This window comes from Tasmannia lanceolata, unplaced genomic scaffold (assembly GCF_043159265.1).
Source record: "Tasmannia lanceolata isolate RefF3 unplaced genomic scaffold, GAP_Taslan_0.1 ptg000012l, whole genome shotgun sequence".
In the NCBI taxonomy this organism is placed as follows: Eukaryota; Viridiplantae; Streptophyta; class Magnoliopsida; order Canellales; family Winteraceae; genus Tasmannia; species Tasmannia lanceolata.
The window spans coordinates 39,869,110-39,891,323 of NW_027518689.1; the positions used below are offsets into that span (position 1 = coordinate 39,869,110).

Here is a 22,214-nt window from a genome sequence, read left to right on the forward strand (position 1 = left end):
TGGTATAGTATTATAATCATAGTTCATTGTCGGTAATCAAATATTCAGCACCCCTCCTAGGTTTTGACAGGTTTATGCTCATATTTTATAGGAAAGTATCATCTCACTAATGCTAGGTATCCTCTTTACTGCGCTCTTTTATCACCTTTTACCATAACACAATGTACCACCTTACTGAAATCTGAGACATCGCACCTCAGAATCAGAATGAGTAGTTCAATCATGGGTAGTCAGTGCTTTGGAATGCAATCAAGTGTGCCTTTGGTGTTTTGAAGCATTTAACCTCAATCAACTAGGAACTGATGTAGTAATTCGACAAGAAAATCGATGTAGTGGTAGTTCCTTGTTGTGTCTACAACCACATTTTAGGGGTGATGCCAAATGATTCAGTGTTAGGTGACATTGAGCAGGGGTTATTCTCACTGCTGTAGAAGTTGATGACCTTGTTGGTCAGCCACCTTTGAGTAGAACTGAAGATGGAAGGGAAGGGAATAGAATTCCATTTCAAAAATAGGAAAGGGAATAGAATTCGAGCATCAATCACGATAGTAATGTGCAATGACTTCCAATATACATTATGAGCTTTAGGATCTTTGATGTGTGTGAACATAAGGGGAGTTGGAAATATGTTTTTTTTTCTTCATTTTGTTTGAGGACTCTGTGTTGGTGTCTTAGATGTGTTTGAGCTGAGCTTACAGTTCCTGATATTTGTTTTCCTTCATACTTTTTTCTACCGCATAATGACATTCCGCCTGTTATGTGTCTGTCCTCATTTTACCAATGCAGAATTATACACTAATCATTTTCTACAAACTTGAGTACATCTACATGCTGTTAATCATCCATTTTACTCTTTGGTTGTAAGAATGAACCATCTCCTTATCCATTCGATGATTTTTGAGTGTTCTCTTGATCAGTCCTGATTATTTGTTGCTTCCTGATCACCTTGATCGAGTCATGTATAATCCGGGACTGATTAATAAAATGAGGGAGCCCTTGCAAAAAGGATATGAAAGGGCTCTCCCATCGGCTGCACTTCACTCTAAAATGTAAAAGTCAGAATGTTAAATGCGCTTGGGTGGTGCAGCCAATGGAAGAGTCATTTCATCTCCGTTTTGCAAGGGCTCCCTTCATTCTAGCATTCCTCTTCTCGAGGAATGCTAGATTCACAGGCGCCCTTGCAGAAAGGGGGGCAAAGGGTGCCCCTTACTGGTCAGATTCCATTGAAGAGAGTTATGATCTTAATTTTCCGTGCCATCATAAATGAAATTTGACCAATGGGGGCGACTTTTGCCCCCTTTTTTTGCAAGGGCGCATGTGTGTCTAACATTCCTCTTTTTTTTTTCATTATGATTTGGACTATTTTAGCTTACCAATTCAGGTTGTTTTATGGTTGAGTCAATTGCTGAGGGCTGAGATTTTTGCAGGGTTTTTGGACTGGTCCATTAATAAGTGACATGAGATCAATGAAACAATAGTCACGGTAGTTGTCCATGTCTGGGTTTTGTGAGCTCACACAAATAGGTCATGCCTTCGAATTCTATCGCCGAGCTCTTAATTGTAGTTCGTTTGGTTTGTTTGCTTAGGCCAAATCAATGCCTAACTTCCTATTAGTAATTTGATATTCTGGCAAATCTGAATTTCCTTTGTAGGGTCACAAAGGTTGTAGTTGCATCAAAATGACATTTGTTTTATGTGGTCTGCTGGACTTTCTGTATATTCCTTCCACTTTTGGCTTCTAATTTTTATGTATGGCCTCTAATTTTTGTGACCTTCCCTTTTTAGTAGGACTTACAGGTCACATGCCTCAGTTGAAATTTTAGTTAAATTACATCCACTAGAAAGCTAGATGCTCAAGGCAGACTGTAGTATTTGTTAAGTTATTTCTTTTTCGACTGGAACTGTGAGGAACTCAACTCATGGCAAAGCTCCCTCAAGCTGCGATACATATGGCGAAGCTCCTGAGAATTGAAACCACCATTAAAAAGAACAAATTTAAATGAGGATGTGTAAATATCAAATTCTTCTCGATGGATAAGCTTTGCATGTTTTTTTTAACTGTTAGAGCTGATGTGGTGTACCCACTCATATGGTGCAACCTCTTTGTTTTAAATTTCTCTAAGGGTGGTTGATAGCATTTTGGGAGTCTTATCAGCTGAACTTTTGTATTTGAAAAATGTTTCAGTTTCAGGAGGTATTTCTGAAGTAGACGGAGATTTATAGAGTAATCCGTTATCGTAATTTCCAGTATGAGTACTGCGTCCAACATGAAACTTGTGTACCTGATATGTATTTCCCCGAACTCCCGAAAAGGACCGGGAATAGCGACATGGACTAAATGTCCTGTCTAGGGGTGGCAAAATCATCCAAACCGAAACCGAACCGAAAATTCGGTTTCGGTTTGCTTAAACCCATGGTCTTATATTTCGACCGAAATCCAAAATTTCGGGTTTCGGTTGGGACCGACACCGAAACATCACATACCCGAAAAGGTATTTTATTTCGCCTGAAATTTCAAAATTTTCGGTCTAAAATTCACTTCTTCCAAAATTTCACCCAAAAACTTGTTTAATTATAATTAATTTAATAATTTACTGAAATTTAGACCGAAATTACCGAAATTTGGTATCGAATAAAATAATGTTTTTATCGTTTCGCCGGATTTCCGGTCTGAAACCGGTACCGAAACCGAAATTTAAAACCATGGTTAAACTAAATCGATTCAAATTTCGGTTCGGTAGAACCAAACCGATGATCGGTCCAATTTCAGTTTGGTTTGGTTTGGACAATGATAAATGCGTCCCTTTTCATCGGTTCGGTTTGGAGTTAAGCATGTTCGGTTCGGTTGTGTTCGCTTTGGGGGCAAACCGAGCCAAAACGGAACTGTTGTCACCCCCCTAGTCCTGTCCAAACCAGGGAACTTACTCCGAAGAGTCCTGACAATAATTGAGATGCTGAATTGTTTGACTGATCAATGTGTGAAATTCCAAATCCTCATTACTAATGGAATCGAAATGTCTAAGACAAAAGGGAAGAGTGCCAATATCAAAACACAATAGTGTGGCGGCAGATATCATCTTTCATGGTACAGATCAATATTTGTTAGGTGTCACAACAAGCCACTGTGGATCAGTCCTATCTCCAGTAAGGATTCTTGAACTCATTTGGCACTGTTCATCGTGGCTGGGCCAGGCTCTGCATGATCCTAACCGTCTACTTAATGTTCTATTAAATATAAATCATGTACGATGGAGATTTGGATGAAGCTTCTGTAATAGAGCCATCTTTTTGTTTAAATTAGTTATCCCTGTTAGAGAAATGATAGAATGAAGGGCGTCCTTTAAAAATTAGCTTCAAGGGCGCCCTCCTATTGGTTAATTTCAGAAAAGTGTGGCGGCCAAAAAAGTGGATGGGGCCTAAAAAATGGTTAATTTCAGCAAAGTGTGGCGGCCAAAAAGTGGATGGGGCCTTAAAAAAGTGGAAAGCGTGTTGACTTTGCAGAAATCAACAAATAAGGGCGCCCTCGAAGCTGATTTTTGCAAGGGCGCCCTTCATTCTTCATTACTCTCCCTTTTTTAATGACATTAAAATGGGTCCCTCGGAAAGGATGCGGTGACAAGGAAACAGAGAAAGGTAAAGCATGAGCTGAGAGAGAGAGAGAGAGAGAGAGAGAGAGATCATCTTCTCACTGACAGAAGATCTAAACTATACAAAAGGGTCATGCATCTAGAACATAAAACAAAGGAAAATAATATCATTCCCTTAATCAACTAGCTTCATATTAAACCCGTACAGGTGTGGCTCTTTGGCTTAAAGTCTTGGCACAGGTGTGGCTCTTAGAGTTCGAATCCCCCTGGGCCTGCCCGATGCGCGTGGTTTACGGGTGATTGCGCGCATCGGGAGGGAAGTAGTCCCACTCTATAAGGTGGGGTGGGGACACACTACGTCATGAGAAAAAAAAAAAAAAAAAACTAAAGTAGCTTCATATTTAAAGACCAAAGAAATCCCATTGCGATCTAATCTCTTGTCCTTTCCCTCTTAAAATCTAAACCCACTTTGCAATCTCGACTCAAACGGATTTTCATATACATATACTGGGTTACAAACGCCAAACAGAAACTCTATTTTAATTCCTTCACAGTGAAGTGAAGTAGCAATACTTATCTACCTCTAAAATATGAATCAGGTGGGTCTCAAGTGCACTATATTTTCGTTTAAAGAGAGTGACATTACATGTGCCAACTTGGGCGCCCAATTCATGGAACATTGGAACCCAGTGGCGTCATTTTACACTATAAATAGGGCGCTGATATTTTCCCCACCCTTGTAGGCTATTTTCCCCCTTGACGGCTGGCTAACGTTTTCCCACCATTTGACCTTTCTCTCTCTCTCTCTCTCTCTCCACACACACAACAGGAACAGTTGGTGGGCCCAACAGAAACCGTTGGTGGAATGGTGGGCCCATCTTTGAACAACATAGGCCCCACCCATACCACACCATAAGATAATCCAAACCGTCCATTTGATGGGCCATAAACGTAAATAGGTTGCGTCCCAAAATATTATTTCCATAGGATGATCCAAGCTGTCCATGGTTTGGATAATCCTATGGAGTTGGTCGTACACTAACATTAAGGCCCAATCGTAGGCCCCACCGATATTTTTCAAATTGAAGCGTACCGTCCACAACATAGGATGATCCAAGCCGTCCATGGTTTGGATCATCCTATGGTGTGGTTCGTACCAATTTAGGCCCCGCCCATATTTTTGAAAATGAAGTGTATCGTCCAGACCATAGGATGATCCGAGCCTTCCATTTGATGGGCCACAATGTAAATACGTTGTGCCCCAAAAATTATTTCCGTAGGATGATCACAACGCTACAATCTATTGAGGTTGCATAAGATGTAGTTTCTATTTAGATCAGAGGGCTAGGATCAGCCTATGGAAATGATATTTTGGAGCGCAACCTATTTATGTTTATGGCCCATCAAATGGACGGTTTGGATTATCCTATGGTGTGGTATGGGCGGGGCCTACGTTGTTCAAAGATGGGCTCACCATTCCACCAACGGTTGCTGTTGGGCCCACCATTGTTCCTGTTGTGTGTGTGTGGAGAGAGAGAGAGAGAGACCGGTCAAATGGTGGGAAACTGACATATACGTTAAATCCTAACGTTAGCCAGCCGTCGGGCGGGGGCGGCGAGGTGGGGGGATATCAGCGCCCTATAAATATCTGTGTTTTTCTTCAAGAAAGCCAAATAGGCTTTGGGCACCAATTCATGAAAAAGCCTTTAATTCGGGAATGCGTATCAATTCTGATGTAATTTCTGAGTGTCAAAATGCAAATGTCTCATTTCTGACATCAGGATTTCTGTCCAGTTAAGTTGATTCCAGTTCTTTGTCTGTTAACTTCTCCCTGCCTTTTCTCTTCTGTTTTTATCTCTATTTTTGCTCTGAAAATGAGTGGGGAGTAGATTTGCAAATGGGAAATGGGTTTTTGGGTTGGATGCATATATTGGAAATTCATGTGTTTAAATGGGCTCTTAGTTGGCATGCATTGAGAAAGCTAAAGCTTCTTCTTCTTCTTCTTTTTTGAAAATAAGCTAAGAGCTAAAATTTTAACACTGGGAATTTGTTTTTTTTGGGTTGATTGCATGTGGAGAAAATTCAGTTTGATTTAGGATTCTTTTTGAGAGCTGATTTTGCTAGATAAGCTGTGTGCTTGCAATCTAAGCTTTGGTTTTATTTTTCTGTTTAATATGGGGGCAGTGGTGTTCTGAGTTTTGTGTTCGAGCATACAATAATTGGTTGCAGGGAAGAAAAGCTATTGGGTTTTTATTTAAGGAGTTTGGATCACTCCAGAAACAAAAAACATAGAAATTCAACATCATTTTTCTGGGGTATTTTCTGTTGAGAATATTGTTAGTGATGACACGGATTTCATAACATTTGCCGGTCTAAAAAATGAATTTTGATAAGCTGAAAGGAAAAATATTTATGGGTATGATCTGTGTGTGACCAGTATAGAACTCACCCTTAAAAGCTTGCCGTTAAGGGGAGGGTGCCCAAGTCCTTATAAGCCCTTCCACATTCATTTAGTTTTCCGAAGGTACAACAGTGTTACCGTGCCCCCCCCTGGCTCTGATACCACTTGTCTTCCAGGGTAGAACTCACCCTTAAAAGCTAACTGTTAAGGAAAGGGTGCCCAAGTCCTTATAAGTCCTTCCACATCCATTGACTTTTCTGGTGTGGGATCTTTTGCTTTTGCATGGAACCCCCCAACAATCTGAATCTCTTGTTAAAACCCAATGGATGGAAATTTGTCCTTTGGAAATATTATTCCTGGTGCTTCTTATGGGGTATTAGACTTGCAAGGATCCCTCCATCCTCCTAACCAACAACACGCACATAACCTTATACAAAGGCAATCCCATCAGGGTACGGTTCACATTCCTATAAGTGATGTTTTCCCATTCTCAGTTGGAAACATTCATGAATGTGATAAACTGCTTTCAATTGTTGATCACAATAAAAGCGATAGGGGGAAGACTTCCACCAGTGATGAGGACGAGAGGATCTTTACAGACGACGGTGTTGACAGTCACAATGAAGTAGGCAATGGAAAGAAGGCTTCTCTTTGGCAAAGAACGAAATGGAGTGATGGAACGGTGCGGCTTTTAATCACCATTGTTTCTTACTTGGGCGAAGACTCGTCCTCTGAATGTGGCAGTGGCGGGAGAAAGAAGTCTGTAATCTTAAAGGGGAAGTGGAAATTCGTATCGAAAGTCATGGCAGAAAGAAGGTCTTATGTGTCACCTCAGCAGTGTGAAGACAAGTTCAAGGATCTCAATAAGAGATACAAGAGGCTCAGAGATGTGCTTGGTAAGGGAACATCTTGTAAGGTTGTGGAAAACCCTACCCTCCTTGACATGATGGATCACCTTTCTGAAAAAGCAAAGGATGAAGTTAGGAAGATTTTGAGCTCAAAGCATCTGTTCTATGAAGAGATGTGTTCGTACCACCATGGAAATCGATTGCATCTTCCTGCTGATCCTGCTTTGAAACGATCCTTACAGTTGGCTCTCAGATGTGAAGATGAGCATGATGTGGATGGAGATGAACAAGAAGAAGAAACTGAATATAGGGATGATGATTTGGAGGAGAATAATAATACTTTGAGAGGTGATAATGGTGGAATGATTGGGGTGGTGTGCTTCCCAAAGAGGATGAAACAAAGACAGGACCCTGAAGATGCAAATTTTGGGAATCTCTTAGTTGCTCAAGATTCTAACAAAAGATCTAATCCTCAAAGTATTCAAACCGATATGAGATCTCACTCGCTTCATCTGGAAGAACAAAAGGTAGAGCTTGAGGTAAAAATGTTGGAGTTGGAAAAGCAGAAATTCAAGTGGCAGAGATTCAGTAGAAAGAAAGGCAGAGAATTGGTCAAGTTAAGGATGGAAAATGAGAGGATGAAGCATGAAAATGAGCAGATGGCATTAGAATTGCATCGCAGGGAATTGGATGCTGCTGACTATAGATGATCGATGTGCCAATGTATTTGATTTATATTTTTTCTGAAGTTTATTATTGCACCTAGAACAACCAGCATGGCTCAGGGGCAAATGGCAATCCACAGGATGAGTGGATTGGAAAAGTTCTATGTAAGAACTCTTATACACTTCCATTGGGTATGCTTAGGAGAGGGAACCAGTATCAGCTATGAATTTCTGAACTGTTCGCCTGTGTCAATAATGTTTCAGGGTATGGATATTGCTGTCAAAAGCTCTCTTTTTTCATGAAATATAGCTTGTATATCAGTATTAAATGTCTTGTATATCAGTATTAAATGTCAAGTTAGTTAGTTTCATCGCGTTGTTGTATATGTATGGCTGACTGAGTGTCTGCTGTAGTTTGTTTTTTCTTCTTCCTTTCCAGTTCATGTAGTTATACTGCAAATTATCAAAGTTGTGGGACCTGTTTATCGGTATGAATTGTACAAACTACATTTCTCTTGCTAACTTTTATCTCACACCGTCTTTTCTGCATGATCTTCTTGTTACAAGCAGACTCTCAATATTGATTCATTCCTGCTATTCATTAATTTAAAACCTGATGACTTTATTGAATTCAGCTGATCCTAATCTCTCTGTCATTTCTGAATTGATGCTTAATGGGTTCTATATGCGTGTGTTCTCTTAACGCAATTGTGGCTGATCTAGTGACCTCTATGATTCCTGAATAATGATGGGCTTATACAAACTTGTCTAATCAGGCAGATTCTGCCCTTTCTGTTGCTTCTTGGTTGATGGATTGACTTCTACTTAGGGGTGGCAAAATTGGCCGGGCCGAACCGAAACCGAACCAAAAATTCGGTTTCGGTTTGCTAAAACCATTTACCAAACCGATTCAAATTTCGGTTCGGTTCGGTTTGGGGGTCAAACCGAACCATTGCCCCCGATTTCCAATGAATATGAGTAAGGGGTGGCGAAATTTGGCCGAAACCGACTGAAAATTCGGTTTCGGTTCAAATTTCGTTAAGGATCGGTTTGGGGGTCAAACCGAACCGAAACCGAACCATTGCCACCCCTACTTCTACTCCTCTCATGTTTTGGTTGACGATCTGACAAAGATCCAAACGGATGATAACCTGGACATGATTGGATTTGATCCGAATAAGGCCAATGAAGAATAAATAGAAAACAAACTTAGCTTCCTTTTTAGAAGCTAAGAGCTCATTCAACCTAATATTCGATGACAATAAACTCTATTCAAGACCTTTACAAATTCAGCTTCTAGAACTATAAGGTAAAGTATATTCTCTCATCTCACCAAAAAGAAAAAAAAAAACTACCACCGTCTTCTACTTGTGTCTCTTTCCCATTGAAATCTGACCCACTTGTTAATTCCACAAACTCTGGAATAATCAGACAAATATCGGAATCTGATATGTGATTCGGGTCCGAATTACTGAATAATTGCCATAGAAGGTGTGTTTCCAACAATCTCATCCTCCCCTTTCTTACCAATTTCATCATCATCTTCTTGACTCTGTTGGACATTCTCAGCCTCGAAATCTTCCATTACTGATTGGAACTGTTCTTTCTCATGTTGCTGTTCTCTTTCATTAATCATCTGAACTGCTAGCTCCTCTGTCTCAGTTACAGAACTTTGATTCAAAAAACAATCAATCTTCTTCTTCTTCTTCTTCTCCTTATAGAGAGCATCAAGTTGGTGAAAATAAGGGCACGTTTTGGAATCTTGGGGTCTTTTCTTATTGCTCTGCTTTACTTTCTTGAAGTACTTATTGATATTCTCCCATTTCTCTTTGCATCTTTTCGAGCTTCGATCGTAACCGAGCTTGCTCATTGCCTCCGAAATCTCTTCCCAGAGAGGTCCTTTCGGGCCAATTTCATGATATTCGAAATTGAGACTACTTCGAAGCCTAATTAGAGCTTGGACTTCGGCTTTCGGCCACCTAGAAGAGCAGCCAGAACTGAAATTTCCACTGTCTGAATCCGGGTTCTTGATAAATTTTTCCGACGGGTTCTCTTTTTCTGTGATCTTTCTCAATAGGTTGATCACAGCATTATCCCTCGCTGCCGCCATTGATCGTTCTTTGGCTAGAATCTCATGTTGGTGATCCAATCTTGCTTGTTCTTGTATCTTCCATTCGTCCTCTCTTGCCTTGCGTTCGTGTTCCCGTTTCTCTATAACCTCCATGAATCTCTGTTGTAACATCTCTTGTTTTTGGATAACCTCTTTCATAAGGCTGTCGAAGAAGCACACCATTTTCTTTTTCTTCTTGAAGGTGAAAGAAGAGGGGATGAAATCAACAGAGGGGTTTTGGAGTGAAGGGACTGGGTTTTGGAAGATGTTTGTTGGGTTTGTTGGAATTTCAGGAGTATGAACTGTTTCATGGGAGGAGGTTGAGAGCAAGGGGTTGTTGAGAGCTTGTAACTGATTGGAAAACCGATAGGTTTTTCCATCTTGTCTTGCTGGTTTTCCTTCTCTGGTTCTTTTGTGATATTTGTAGACGTTCTCGAACTTCTCTTTGCATTTCTTCCCTGTTCGTTGATACCCAAGCTCTGCTAGTTTCCTGATTACAACCATTCAAACACACATTTCTGTATTGTTGAAGTATAAATGATTAAATAACCCCAACTCTAACAGATTAAGCTTTTGGAGTAATTGGTTGTTTCACATTGTATCAGAGCTAATTCCTCCGTTCAAAACCCAACAATTCCTTAATATTAAAAATGGCCACACGTGAGGGAAGTGTTGAAGTATAAATGATTAAATAACACCAACTCTAACAGCTTAAGCTTTGGGAGTAATTGGTTGTTTCACATTGTATCAGAGCTAATTCCTCCATTCAAAACCCAACAATTCCTTAATATTAAAAATGACCACACGTGAGGGAAGTGTTGAAGTATAAATGATTAAATAACGCCAACTCTAACAGCTTAAGCTTTCGGAGTAATTGGTTATTTCACATGTATTGTTCTAGACCGAATTACCAATGAAAGCTGAAACAAAAAACAGAAAAGAAGGGAAAACCAAACAACCCATGAAAGTAAAAAACGAGGATCAAAGCAATGGATCCCCACTCCCGTGCTTGTAATCCTCAGAGTTTTTGCTTTCTATACGAAGAAGAAAAAAGACAGAGAAAATAGTTGGAACCCTTCTTTTTTTTCCTTCTAGTTTCGACCTTTCTTACAGTGAAAGAGTAAAATGATATGAAAGCACGAAACCCATGTTGCTAGAACTAGGCCCTTTTTAATTGCAAGAATTTTCTGGAAAAGTTTGGAAAGGAAAATATATCTAAAATCTCCTACTTTTTTTACACACAAGAACCAACCCAATTCAACTTTTACTTTAAAGAACATTCAAGTTATGATAATATCCCTCTAAATTAAGCATAATAACTTCATTTCCCTCTAACCGATTGAGAGCCCCCCAAACCGATTATTTGACTCAAAATTACATTTAATTTTGAGTCCAATTATCTGTTGGGGGCTCACAGTCGGTTGGGACAATCACAAACGAAAAGGGTTTAAAAAAATTTCGCTCAGAAATGTTTTTCTTGCAATCCAAACAGGGCTGCTCCAGGATTTTGCAAGTGAAAGAGCAGAGAAAGGAGTGGAGAAAAAAAAACCCAAAAACAAAAAAAACGAATTTTTGTCAAAATTTTCTTTTCTATACTTGATTGAATATTGAAAATCGATAAAATGACCTGAAATTCCCCCAAAAAACTCGATGTAAAAACCCAAAGTAATTAAGAAGAAAAAGAAGCATCATATATACCTAGAAACATCTTCCCAAAGCGCCCCTTTGAACGTAGATTCCCTGAAAGCAACATCCATTTCTGACCGAATTTTCAACAGAGCAACTGTTTCATGACGCAGCCATCTATTCCCGGTGGAATTCCGGTCACTCTCTTCCCCTCCACAAAACCCTTCTTCTCCTTCAATAATAGTCCCCAAAAGACTTGAAATTTCCAGCATTGAAAACCCACAAAATTTACAGCCCAATTCAACAATTTTAGAACATGGGTCGGTGAAATTAGGCGGTGGTTGAGAGGTAAAGGGACTTTATTTGGGTTTTATCAGAGGTTTCTTTTAGGGAAATGTTATCACTCATCAGCGCTACTGTACTATGATGAGAGCACTCCTCACTTTATTAAAAGTACGGTATTGCCCGCACTGTATGATTATCTAAACCGTCCATTAGATGGGCCACAGCCTAAATAAGTTAGGCATCAAAAATCATTTCCACAGGTTGATCCTAACCCTCTTATCTGAATGTTAGAGGATTGATCCTAACCCTCTATAGATCGGAGGGTTAGGATCAATCTATAGAAATAATTTTTGAGGCACAATCTATTTAGGCTGTGGCCCACCTAATGAACGGTTTGGATCATCCTTTGGTGCGGGCTATACTGTACTTTTAATGAAGTGAGGAATGCCTTCATCAAAATACAGTAGTGCCAAGAACATTTCCCTTTTTTTTTGTTTTTTTTATGGGCTTTAAAAACAAGAGCATCTTCTAGATTGAGTAAAAAAAACTGTGGTAGGAAATATAGAACAAAAAAAGAAAGAAAATTTGGGGCCATCAGTCAGAGCCCGGAGCAACGAGTGCAGATAGTGACGAAAGTTTTTGTCTTTGCATCTAAAAATAGTTAAAAAGCCGGCCGTCTATGTCACCTTGCTTTTTAGCGGTTGGTTTCGAACTTCAGATTGTTCCGGGTCTTAGTGCTTGTTTTGTAAGATTATTCTCTGTAATTAAGACGACAGTAACAAAGTTCAAATTCAAAATATTGAAATGGGGAAGCCATATCAGGCTTATCAGCACAACCATGTTTTGATATTTGGATGCCTCTTAGTTTTTGTATTTGGATTTGGATTTGAGTTTTGGATACAGAATACATCAATCATATGCATGCTCATGTTTTGTGTGTGTGTGAGAGAGGGACATCTGGCTACCGCACTAGTAAGGTCAAGGAGCAGCAAGAGTGAAGGTAATTATTCCAAATAATGTCTTGCAGAACAGATTGAAAATCGGATTTTTTTTACTATTGTAGCTGATTTGGAAATCTAAGGTTTTGATCGAGTTCCAAATCTCAACTGCAAATGTGAGAAATTCAAATCTAAATCTTGTTGGTATTCAAACATGGCCTGATTGTCTTTTATTATTTAAAGAGCTGTCAAAGTTATTTCAGTTCCCAAAAAGCGTGCAAAAGTCAATTTAAAACAAAAAGGAATGAATTTTTTTAGTGAAATAATATCAGCACAACCACTTTTTGGTTTATGAGCGGTTCTAAGGTTAGGGCAAATATCCTAACAAGGTTGTGCTGATAACATTTTCTTTCTTTCTTTTTTTATTATTAGTGATTTTTTAAAGTTTAAAATGTGGCATGAAATATTTTAAAATTTTTAATTTTTTATGCCGGTTTTGTAAAAAAGAGGCACCACATTCACCTCTTACAATGTGCAACAAAAAAACAGGGGCGCTAATATTCTCCAACACCCCCCCCTTGACGGCTGGCTAACGTTAATGCTCTATTTGGATGCTGGTAGATGTTGGGGGGATTCAGAGAAGAAGAAATCAAAAAGAAATCAGTCAACGGGGAGATTGTGAGCAAATCTCCCCGACGTTGTTTGGTTGGGGGTAGGAGATGTGCAGGAGTTTTTTTACCGTATTTTTTAAGATTTTTTTGGGGAATGTTATCAGCACTACTGTTTTTTTATGAGGGCACTCCTCACTTTATAAAAAGTACGGTATGGCCCGCACCATAGGATTATCCAAACCGTCCATTAGATGGGCCATAGCCTAAATAGGTTATGCCCCAAAATTATTTCCATTGGTTGATTCTAACCCTCCGATTTATAGAGGCTTAGGATCAACCCTCTAACATTTAGATTGGAGGGTTAGGATAATCCTATGGAAATGATTTTTGGAGCATAATCTATTTAGGCTATGGCCCATCTAATGGACGGTTTGGATCATCTTATGGTGTGGGCCATACTGTACTTTTAATAAAGTGAGAGTGCCCTAATAAGAAAACAGTAGTGTTGATAACATTTCCTTCTTTTTTTTATAGGAATTTGCTAGCAAACTTCTCCTGTGCCACTTCTCGGCATGTGGCAATCCTTGTGCAAAGATGCGCACATAGGCAAAGGTTGCTAGCAAAAGCAAAAATAAGCAAAAAAAGTTATCATTACAAAAAAAAAGTAAAATAGCAGAAGTTATAAAGTTTTATATGAAAAATTACCTAGAAATGGTTATAAAGTTTGAAAATTACGCAAAAAATACCAACAAAATGTAATAAGATATGACAATTACGGAAAAACCTACAAGCAAAAGTAGAAAGTTATAACACTTACGGTGAAAAAGAATTTCCCTGAGAAATTCTCCCATTTTTCCTTCAATTTGGAGAAATTCGTCTGGCAAATTTCGAAGGTTCCACATCACCCGACAAGCGTCCGACACAACCAGCGGTCAAAATTCCAATTTCTGCTAAATCCCTACCAAACACCCCTCGGGTAATTAGGAGAATTACATTCCCTGCTATTTTACTCAAAAAAACGTAACCAAACATAGCATAAACGTTAGGATTTAACGTATATGTCACTTTCCCACCATTTGACCGGTCTCTCTCTCTCTCTCTCCACACACACACAACAGGAACAGTTGGTGGGCCCAACAGATACAGTTGGTGGAATGGTGGGCCTATCTTTGAACAACGTAGGCCCTGCCCATACCACACCATAGGATAATCCAAACCGTCCATTTGATGGGCCATAAACGTAAATAGGTTGCGTCCCAAAATATCATTTCCATAGGCTGATCCTAGCCCTCCGATATAAATAGAAACTACATCTTATGCAACCTCTATAGATTGTAGGGTTGTGATCATCCTATGGAAATGATTTTTGGGGCACAACCTATTTACATTGTGGCCCATCAAATGAATGGTTTGGATCATTCTATGGAGTTGGTCGTAAATTAACATTAAGGCCCGTCCACAACATAGGACGATCCAAGCCGTCCATGGTTTGGATAATCCTATGGAGTTGGTCGTACAGTAACATTAAGGCCCAATCGTAGGCCCCACCGATATTTTTTCAAATTGAGGCGTACCGTCCACAACATAGGATGATCCAAGCCATCCGATCATCCTATGGTGTGGTTCGTACAGTAACATTAAGGCCCAATTTAGGCCCCACCCATATTTTTGAAAATGAAGTGTACCGTCCAGATCATAGGATGATCCGAGCCGTCATTTGATGGGCTACAATGTAAATAGGTTGTGCCCCAAAAATCATTTCCATAGGATGATCACAACCCTACAATCTATAGAGGTTGCATAAGATGAAGTTTCTATTTAGATCGGAGGGCTAGGATCAGCCTATGGAAATAATATTTTGGGACGCAAACTATTTACGTTTATGGCCCATCAAATGGACGGTTTGGATTATCCTATGGTGTGGTATGGGCGGGGCCTAAGTTGTTCAAAGATGGGCCCACCATTCCACCAACGGTTTCTGTTGGGCCCACCAACTGTTCCTTTTGTGTGTGTGTGTGTGTGTGGAGAGAGAGAGAGAGAGAGAGAGAGAGAGGTTAAATGGTGGAAAAACGTTAGCCAGCCGTCGAGGGGCGGAGGTATATCAGCGCCCAAAAAAAAAAAAGGGCGGAAAATACACTTAGAGCAGCCCCTGTGGTTTCTGACACATTCAACTTAACCCCTAATGTTTAAAAAGTTACAAGTAGACCCCCCTGTGGTTTCAATTTCTGTAAGGTATACCCCCTCAGTTGATGGTTCGTCCATCGATTAAAAGGTTAGGATGATCCGATGGAGCTGATTTTTAGGCATACCCTATCTATGTCAGGGCCCATCAAATGAACGCTTTGGATCATCCAAACATGTGGGCCCAATGTGTTTTTGGTAGTGTTTGGATTCGGGTATGGGCCCACATTATTTAGATGATCCAAAGCTTTCATTTGATGAGCCCTGACATAGATAGGGCGTGCCCAAAAAATCAGCTCCATCAGATCATCCTAACCCTTCAATCTGTGGGCGAACCGTAAACTGAGGGCCTACCTTATACAAATTGAAACCGCATGGTCTCTAACCTTTTAAACATTAGGGGTTAAGTTGAATGTGTCACAAACCACAGGGGGTCTAAATGTATTTTTCCCAAAAAAAAAGTATGACATGATAAAAGGTAGGCTATATATACCTACCAATGGGCTCCACTTGTTCTAAGATCCAAACCGTTCAAGTATTAAGCAATCAATGGATGAACGATGCATTAAAATCCACCGCCATGGAATGATCAGTGAATGGAAGGTGAGAAACAACACGGCCGTAGATAGGAGAGTTGGAATTATTCGATGGGAGTGGATTTTGATGCACAATCCATCGTAGAAAGGACAAATAAATGAATGGTTTGGATCATAGATCCAGTGGACCCACTTGAATAATATGCGCATCCACTGTATAACCGTTGAAAATGCCTTCGATGTGGGTAACAAATAACAATTCCCCTTAGCGGGATTTTGAAGTGCCAATCGACTTTGCAGATTTTGGGTCACTCTACGAAGTCCAGCAGATTGTGCATGACTTTGGGGCGTGGCACTTTTTAGTAGCAATTTCATTTGGGTGTTTGATGTCCTATGTTAGTCATGAAAAACATGGGGTAAATTAAATTCCTAAGTTTTAGGTTCTAACTCTTCACGATTATCCTACTACAAGAAAGTAGGGATTTACAGGGGGGTCAGACGTCAAGACATTTCCCAGTTTCCCACTACAAAAAAACTATAGCAGCGGTTTTGATCAATGGTAAAGACATTTCGTATTAAAAATTAATTTGATTTATAATAAACAAGAAATGGGAATTGTAAACCTGTAAACATTTATAAAAAGTTATATTATTTCGGGAAAAATGCATATACACCCCCTCAACTTTCTGACATTTTCAACTATAACCCTTATAAAAGTCACCAACTTCACACCCAGGTTTCAATTTGTGTAAGGTAAATTCCCTCAGCAGTTTGTCAACAGATCGAAGGGTTAGGATGATCCTATGGAGCTGATATTTTGGGCACACCCTGTATGTCAGGGCCCATCAAATGAACGCTTTGGATCGTCCAAACAATGTGGGCCCAGTGTGTTATTGGTATTGTTTGGATTTGGGTAATGGGGTCTTCATTACCATTGATAGTGTTTCAAAAGAGGAGGTTTACCTTCTACAAAAATTGAAACCACGGGGGTAGTTGGTGCATTTTATGAGTTGAGAGGGTGTAATTGTAATTTTCCCTATTATTTCACCTCTCAAAGACCGATATAAGCATAACCCTCAGTAGATAAATTTCTATAAAGTATTCAACCATTAATTTTAACATGGGACCTACAAGATAGAAAATAATTTATACGGTATAAATGTGAATGTGATGTATGCTCTAGAGCTTTCTGCAACAGTTACACACGGAGTTAGACATCTCCATCTCCTCGTATTAAAACACTAGTAAGAGGTTAGAAAACTTGCTTGCAAGGAAAGCCAGATGACTAATGACATAAGAATTAATTGCTTAAAGAAAACCAAAGGACTTATGACATTAGAAAACAAGAAAGTATCAAAAAGCACAAATAATAGTAATAACCTAAAGTTAAAAGATGTCTCTGGAGCCCAAAGAATGTAGCATCTTAAGAAGAATGTAAGCTGTATTTACTTCATTTATCTTATATTATGATTTGCTCGGCAATTTTGTGGAAAGCCATTCCATGGCTGACTTTTGGAGGAGAGACATTACTCTTCAAATCATGGTTTTAAATTTCGACTGAAATCCGAAATTTCGGGTTTCGGTCAAGACCGACACCAAAATCACAAATACCTATTTTATTTCGTCCGAAATTTTGAAATTTCCGTCGAAATTTCATTTTTTTAGGAAATTCAACCAAAAATCACGATTTTTTTAATTTTACATTATTTTCCAGAAATTTTGACCAATCAGATGAAATTTTGTAATAAATAAAATATTATTTTTTGTATTTCGTCGTAACCGAAACCAAAATTTAAAACCATGCTTCAAATCCCCCATAGTGGATGCCGAAAACCGGGTTTTAGAGTGGATGCCAAAAGTCGAGTGAGACTACAGCATTACAAGTACCCCCAAATTTCCCTGAAGTCCAATGCCACTAAACCCACTTAACTGGGAATGATAGTCCTACTCATTTCCGAACATTTTCACCTCCTTTCCTCCCCTCTAGTGTATTTATGACTACCCTTCTAAAGTGGGTGAGCCAAGTAAGAAAAAAGGGGTGAACATATCATCTCTCCTTCTCTTAGAGGTCTTTATTTTCAAGAAAATACACTTAAAAAAGGGTAGAAATGCAATTATATTCACGAAAAGGCAAGTAAAGGACGATCGAATTCTGAAAAGGGAAGTCAAAATATCATTTCCTTACTTGAAACATGTGGTCATACGATTCATGGCCTTTAAATGAGGATAGTTATAACCAAAGTTTTGGGTGAAAATGAGCAATCGTCAACATCAATAGGCAAGATCACATGGATCATCAGCCAATAAAGATCCTTCAATAGCTACAACAGTAATGGGACGGACCTGCCAATTAAGTACCAAGCAAGATTGGTGGTAAGTGCTGAACAAGGTAGTGAAAATATCATTTCCTTGAAATATGTGGTCCAACACATGAATGAACTCCAAATTATAAATCAAGAAGGGATTTTTTTTTTACCAAACGCCTCGACTACTTGTTCTTCAGTTTTGGTGTGGATAAGCCAAATCAACCTGGGAGATTTTTTAGCTACAGATCAGAGGGTTATGATCATACTATGAAGATGATTTATGGGCAACAGCCTACTTACGTTGTGGCCCAACAAATGAACGGTTTAGATCATCATATGAAGTGGGCCCCAATGCACTTTGGAAAAAAAACACACTGGACTAACAAGAGTGGTAGGTTTGTCCTATAAAAACACAGCCTATTTTATTCGCTCACACAGCATATGAAATCTCATGTTGGAAAAAGTGATGGACATATCAATTCTCTCTAATATAGAGAATTCATTATTGACCAATGATTTTTCCCATTGTCCACCACGTAGGTTTGTCCTATTCTACTTCCCTTACTTGGAAAGACAGACAAACAAGAGTGGGTCTTTTATGTTGTTTTGAAACACCCACAAAATATCGAAACTCCCACCCCATTTATCCAATTCCCCATAACTCCAAAACCCTTTATTTTTCCACACCTTTATCTCTTCACATCCTCCTGTCTTTCTCCAACACAGAGAGGAGAAAAGAGGGGAAAACAAAGAAAGCAAAGACCCAAAAAACATCCCAAACAAGTCTTTATTTTTTCCCTGTTCATACTCTCTCTGCCTCTCATGGCTGACTTTGAACATCAACTAGTTCCCAAAGAAACAGCCTTACAGGCTCTCAACACTATCATCCAGCTTCATTTCGAGAAAACCCTCGAGAAAAAAAGAGCCGTTGATCTACAAAAGAAGGAGCTATGGAAATTCTTCCTTCTATTCTTCATATTCCTAGCTCTAGTTTTAGGGGCCCAATTCCAGTCTCCAAAATTACAGTGCAAGCACAGTTGGATCCCTATCGGGCTACTATCTCTAGGCCATCTCATTTTCTATGTTTCAGTGGCTCAAACATTGAGATGTATCAATGGTTTTAAGTACCAGAGAAGGTGTCACAAGTTGACATTGGTTTTGGCCACGGAGCGATTAAAGCAGATGAAGATGAAGGGTGCTGATGGAGTAGGAGAAGAAGAGGATGATTTGGAGATACATTATCAGGAACCTGATGAGAGTTATTTTGGTAAGTTTAAGAGGAATTGGGCTTTGTATTTTGGGTTTTTGATCTTGACTTTTGGTTTCATGGTCTCTGCTTCGGTTGTTCTCCTTTGTTTTTAGAAGCTTTTCTGAGCAATTTGTATGGTTCTGGAAGGGGGTTTGTTCTAGTTTAATGGTGGTAGATGATAGAGCATTATCTCAATTTTATGGTTTTTTTAGTTTTTACTCTTTTCTTTTTTGTTCTGTTTATTTTGTATTTTTTATGGGGTAGAAAAAAATGGTATGAAAATGAATTTTTTTCGGGTTTGAGTCTTTGATATGTTCTGCCGACCGGTAGACAAAGGCTGAGTTGAGTTGAGTTGAGTTCTGATCTTTTGATTTTTTATTATCCTCCTATATTTTCTGAACGGATGAGAAAAGAAGGCGGTGCGAGGAATCTGCTATTTTTCTTAGTTATTACTGCTGTGGGGCCATCATAGTAGGGACCACCGTTGGATCATTGTCTCCACATGCAACGGTCAAAAAATTTAAACCCTTCTTAAAAAAAGTCAACTGTCTCGATTGCCAAGAAACCAGTTCGCGTAGAAAGTGGGTCTTACGAGCATGAAACGGTAACATGGGCTGGGGGCCTGGGGCTGCGTAGGATAGGAGCTATTTAAAATAGGGAGATTATAAATTTGCATCCCCAGTAGGATAATCCGCCCCACTCTAAAGTGAATTGACGTCAAAAAAAAACGTTCAAAGTATGCCACATAAACTCATTTTGTCATGCCTTTTGACGTCAATTCATAGTAAAGGGGTGCGGATTTATCATCTCCCTTCAAATATAAAATAAGAGACATGAGTCATTGGGATTTGCAAGCGTGTCCATCCAGAAGGCATTTCGCAGATGGTCTGTTGCATGTGAGAGCAGCCACCTCATGAATGAAGACAAAATCTGCTGAAAAGTGAGCCTATGTAGCTGCTCTCACATGCACCAGGCCATCTGCGAAATGCCTTCTGAGATGGACACGCTAGCAAATCCCACGTGTACGAATTTCGATTAGGGCTGCAACTAAAACCCAACCCGCATCGAACCGACCCGAAAATAGCTTGGGTTGGGTTCATGTTTCTCGGGTTTCGAGTCGAGCCGGGTTTACGATCCAAAAGCCAGCATGAATCTCGGGTCGAGCCGGGTTTCAAGGGACCCGACCCGAGTTACTTAAGTTATAGTGTGTATTTTTTTTTCTAAAACTTTGTTACTTTAAAAGTGAAAACTTAAAAGTAAAACTCACGCAAGCACGCACGCAATCACATGGACTCTTTCCATCTTCTGTTTGTTTCCCCCCTTTAGCTCTAGGGTTTCAAGTTTCAACTAAATAGTTAATGCACTAAATAGTTTGTTGTTTATCTCAAATAAGTGTAATCATTTTCATTTGGTAATGCATCAATTTATTCTCATTGGACTAATTATTAGTTAATGCACTAAAGAGTTTGCCATGCTTGAGTTTTTCTACTTCTATGAGTTGAGTTGCCTTGCCAAACAAGAGTTTTCCTTAAAAAATTACGTCAACGGAAAAAAATCTGACCCGACCCAAGATTTATCATGGGTATGGCGGAGTTTGGGAATCGGGGGTTTTCTGGAAAAAAACCAGACCCGACCCGACTCGAGTTGCAGCCCTAGTTTCAATGGGTTTTCTTGTCTATTTTCTCACCCACACAAAACAGCCACAGGTTACAACGCCCCTTAGATCTAACAAAATGGATATGATATTGTCACCCCCTTTTGTTTATCTTTTCCAAGAAATGGATGTATTTTTAGTCTACTGTTTTTCTTTTCTTGTAAATGACATAATGACAACCAAAGTTCAGCTCATATTCATTGGCCCCACCTTGATGAGATGATCCTAGCCCTCTGATTCATGAACCTTAGTATTTTTAGGCTCTGATCCTGGATGAGATTTTAGTTGGGCATGAGAACAGGACCATGCGAATCACTTCGGCTCTGTTATATGCATCTAGTTACCTTGTAGATTACTGGTATAAGCAGAGAGAGAGATTTTCTAATATTTGATCTACCTAGGATTTACCTGGTATAATAGTGATAAGTGTTTGGTTGCCAACCTCGTAGAGTAATGGGAGAGGTTCCATTACCAATATAGACTGAGGAGAGAAAGAATAACCGTGTAAGTAGCCGAGTAGGGAACAAAGGTGTAACTTCACACAAGCAATAATTACTTGTGAATATTGTCCAATATTCTCTAGGGGGATTGTGATACTAAATTGGCAACCAAACAGGTAAGGTTACCAAAAAAGCATTTTTTTGCTTGGCACATCCTTGAGGATGCCAGGTATACGGCAACCAAATAGAGATGATCTACAAGATCAAGGGGTCTTGATTACTTATAATATGCTCTTGCGGGAACTAGAATTTGATCAAGGGTCTTGATTACTTATAGATTTCCCAATTATTCCGTGCTTGGTTGGAGAGCAGAATTCAGAAAATCTAGAAAACATTCCAGCTGAATGCAAAATAGAGAACGTTCGTCTTCGCAAAACACCGCCTAGTGCAAATATCATAATTTGCCACAAGATCAACGTCCGAAATCACCACATCCACGTAGCCATTCACAATGGGCCATGATTAAGATTTTAGGATTTTGATCCAGGCCGTCGGCTAGGCTTCCCATTCCTCATACTTCCAACTTTAACATAGATGGTTTTCATTCTTCCCAAATGCTAGTTCTCTATTAACTACAAGCCAGCCTGGGGTGTTTGGATCTAGGGAAAAGAAAATTATGGACAGACAATTTCCTCCGCATCCGAAAATTTTCTCCCCACCTAGGGGTGTAAACGAGCCAAGCCGAGTTTGGCCGGGCTCGGCTCGGCTTGTTAAGCT

General features: G+C 39.5%; 3 protein-coding genes across 3 annotated transcripts; 2 read left to right on the forward strand and 1 right to left on the reverse strand.

The window, feature by feature from the left end:
- Nucleotides 1-5,191: 5,191 nt before the first annotated feature.
- LOC143887342 (uncharacterized) lies at nt 5,192-7,806 on the forward strand. Its single transcript, XM_077391441.1, has one exon. The coding sequence runs from the start codon at nt 6,311-6,313 to the stop codon at nt 7,544-7,546; it is 1,236 nt and encodes a 411-aa protein (XP_077247556.1). The 5' UTR covers nt 5,192-6,310; the 3' UTR covers nt 7,547-7,806.
- An 892-nt stretch (nt 7,807-8,698) lies between these two features.
- Nucleotides 8,699-11,672, reverse strand: LOC143888192 (trihelix transcription factor DF1-like). Its single transcript, XM_077392538.1, has 2 exons — nt 11,310-11,672; nt 8,699-10,101 (listed from the first exon to the last, which is right to left on the reverse strand). Exons 1-2 carry the CDS (start codon nt 11,507-11,509, stop codon nt 8,970-8,972), a joined length of 1,332 nt encoding a protein of 443 aa, XP_077248653.1. The 5' UTR covers nt 11,510-11,672; the 3' UTR covers nt 8,699-8,969.
- A 7,026-nt stretch (nt 11,673-18,698) lies between these two features.
- On the forward strand, nt 18,699-19,636 carry LOC143887343 (uncharacterized). Its single transcript, XM_077391442.1, has one exon. The coding sequence runs from the start codon at nt 18,917-18,919 to the stop codon at nt 19,454-19,456; it is 540 nt and encodes a 179-aa protein (XP_077247557.1). The 5' UTR covers nt 18,699-18,916; the 3' UTR covers nt 19,457-19,636.
- The last annotated feature ends 2,578 nt before the right edge of the window (nt 19,637-22,214 follow it).

Excerpts from the sequence above, each read along its gene's own strand:
- LOC143887342 (XM_077391441.1), top strand. The coding sequence starts at position 6,311 with ATGGATGGAAATTTGTCCTTTGGAAATATTATTCCTGGTGCTTCTTAT.
- LOC143888192 (XM_077392538.1), bottom strand. The coding sequence starts at position 11,509 with ATGCTGGAAATTTCAAGTCTTTTGGGGACTATTATTGAAGGAGAAGAA. Across the intron at positions 10,102-11,309 it reads CTTTGGGAAGATGTTTCTAG|GAAACTAGCAGAGCTTGGGT; the intron begins GTATATATGATG and ends GGTTGTAATCAG.
- LOC143887343 (XM_077391442.1), top strand. The coding sequence starts at position 18,917 with ATGGCTGACTTTGAACATCAACTAGTTCCCAAAGAAACAGCCTTACAG.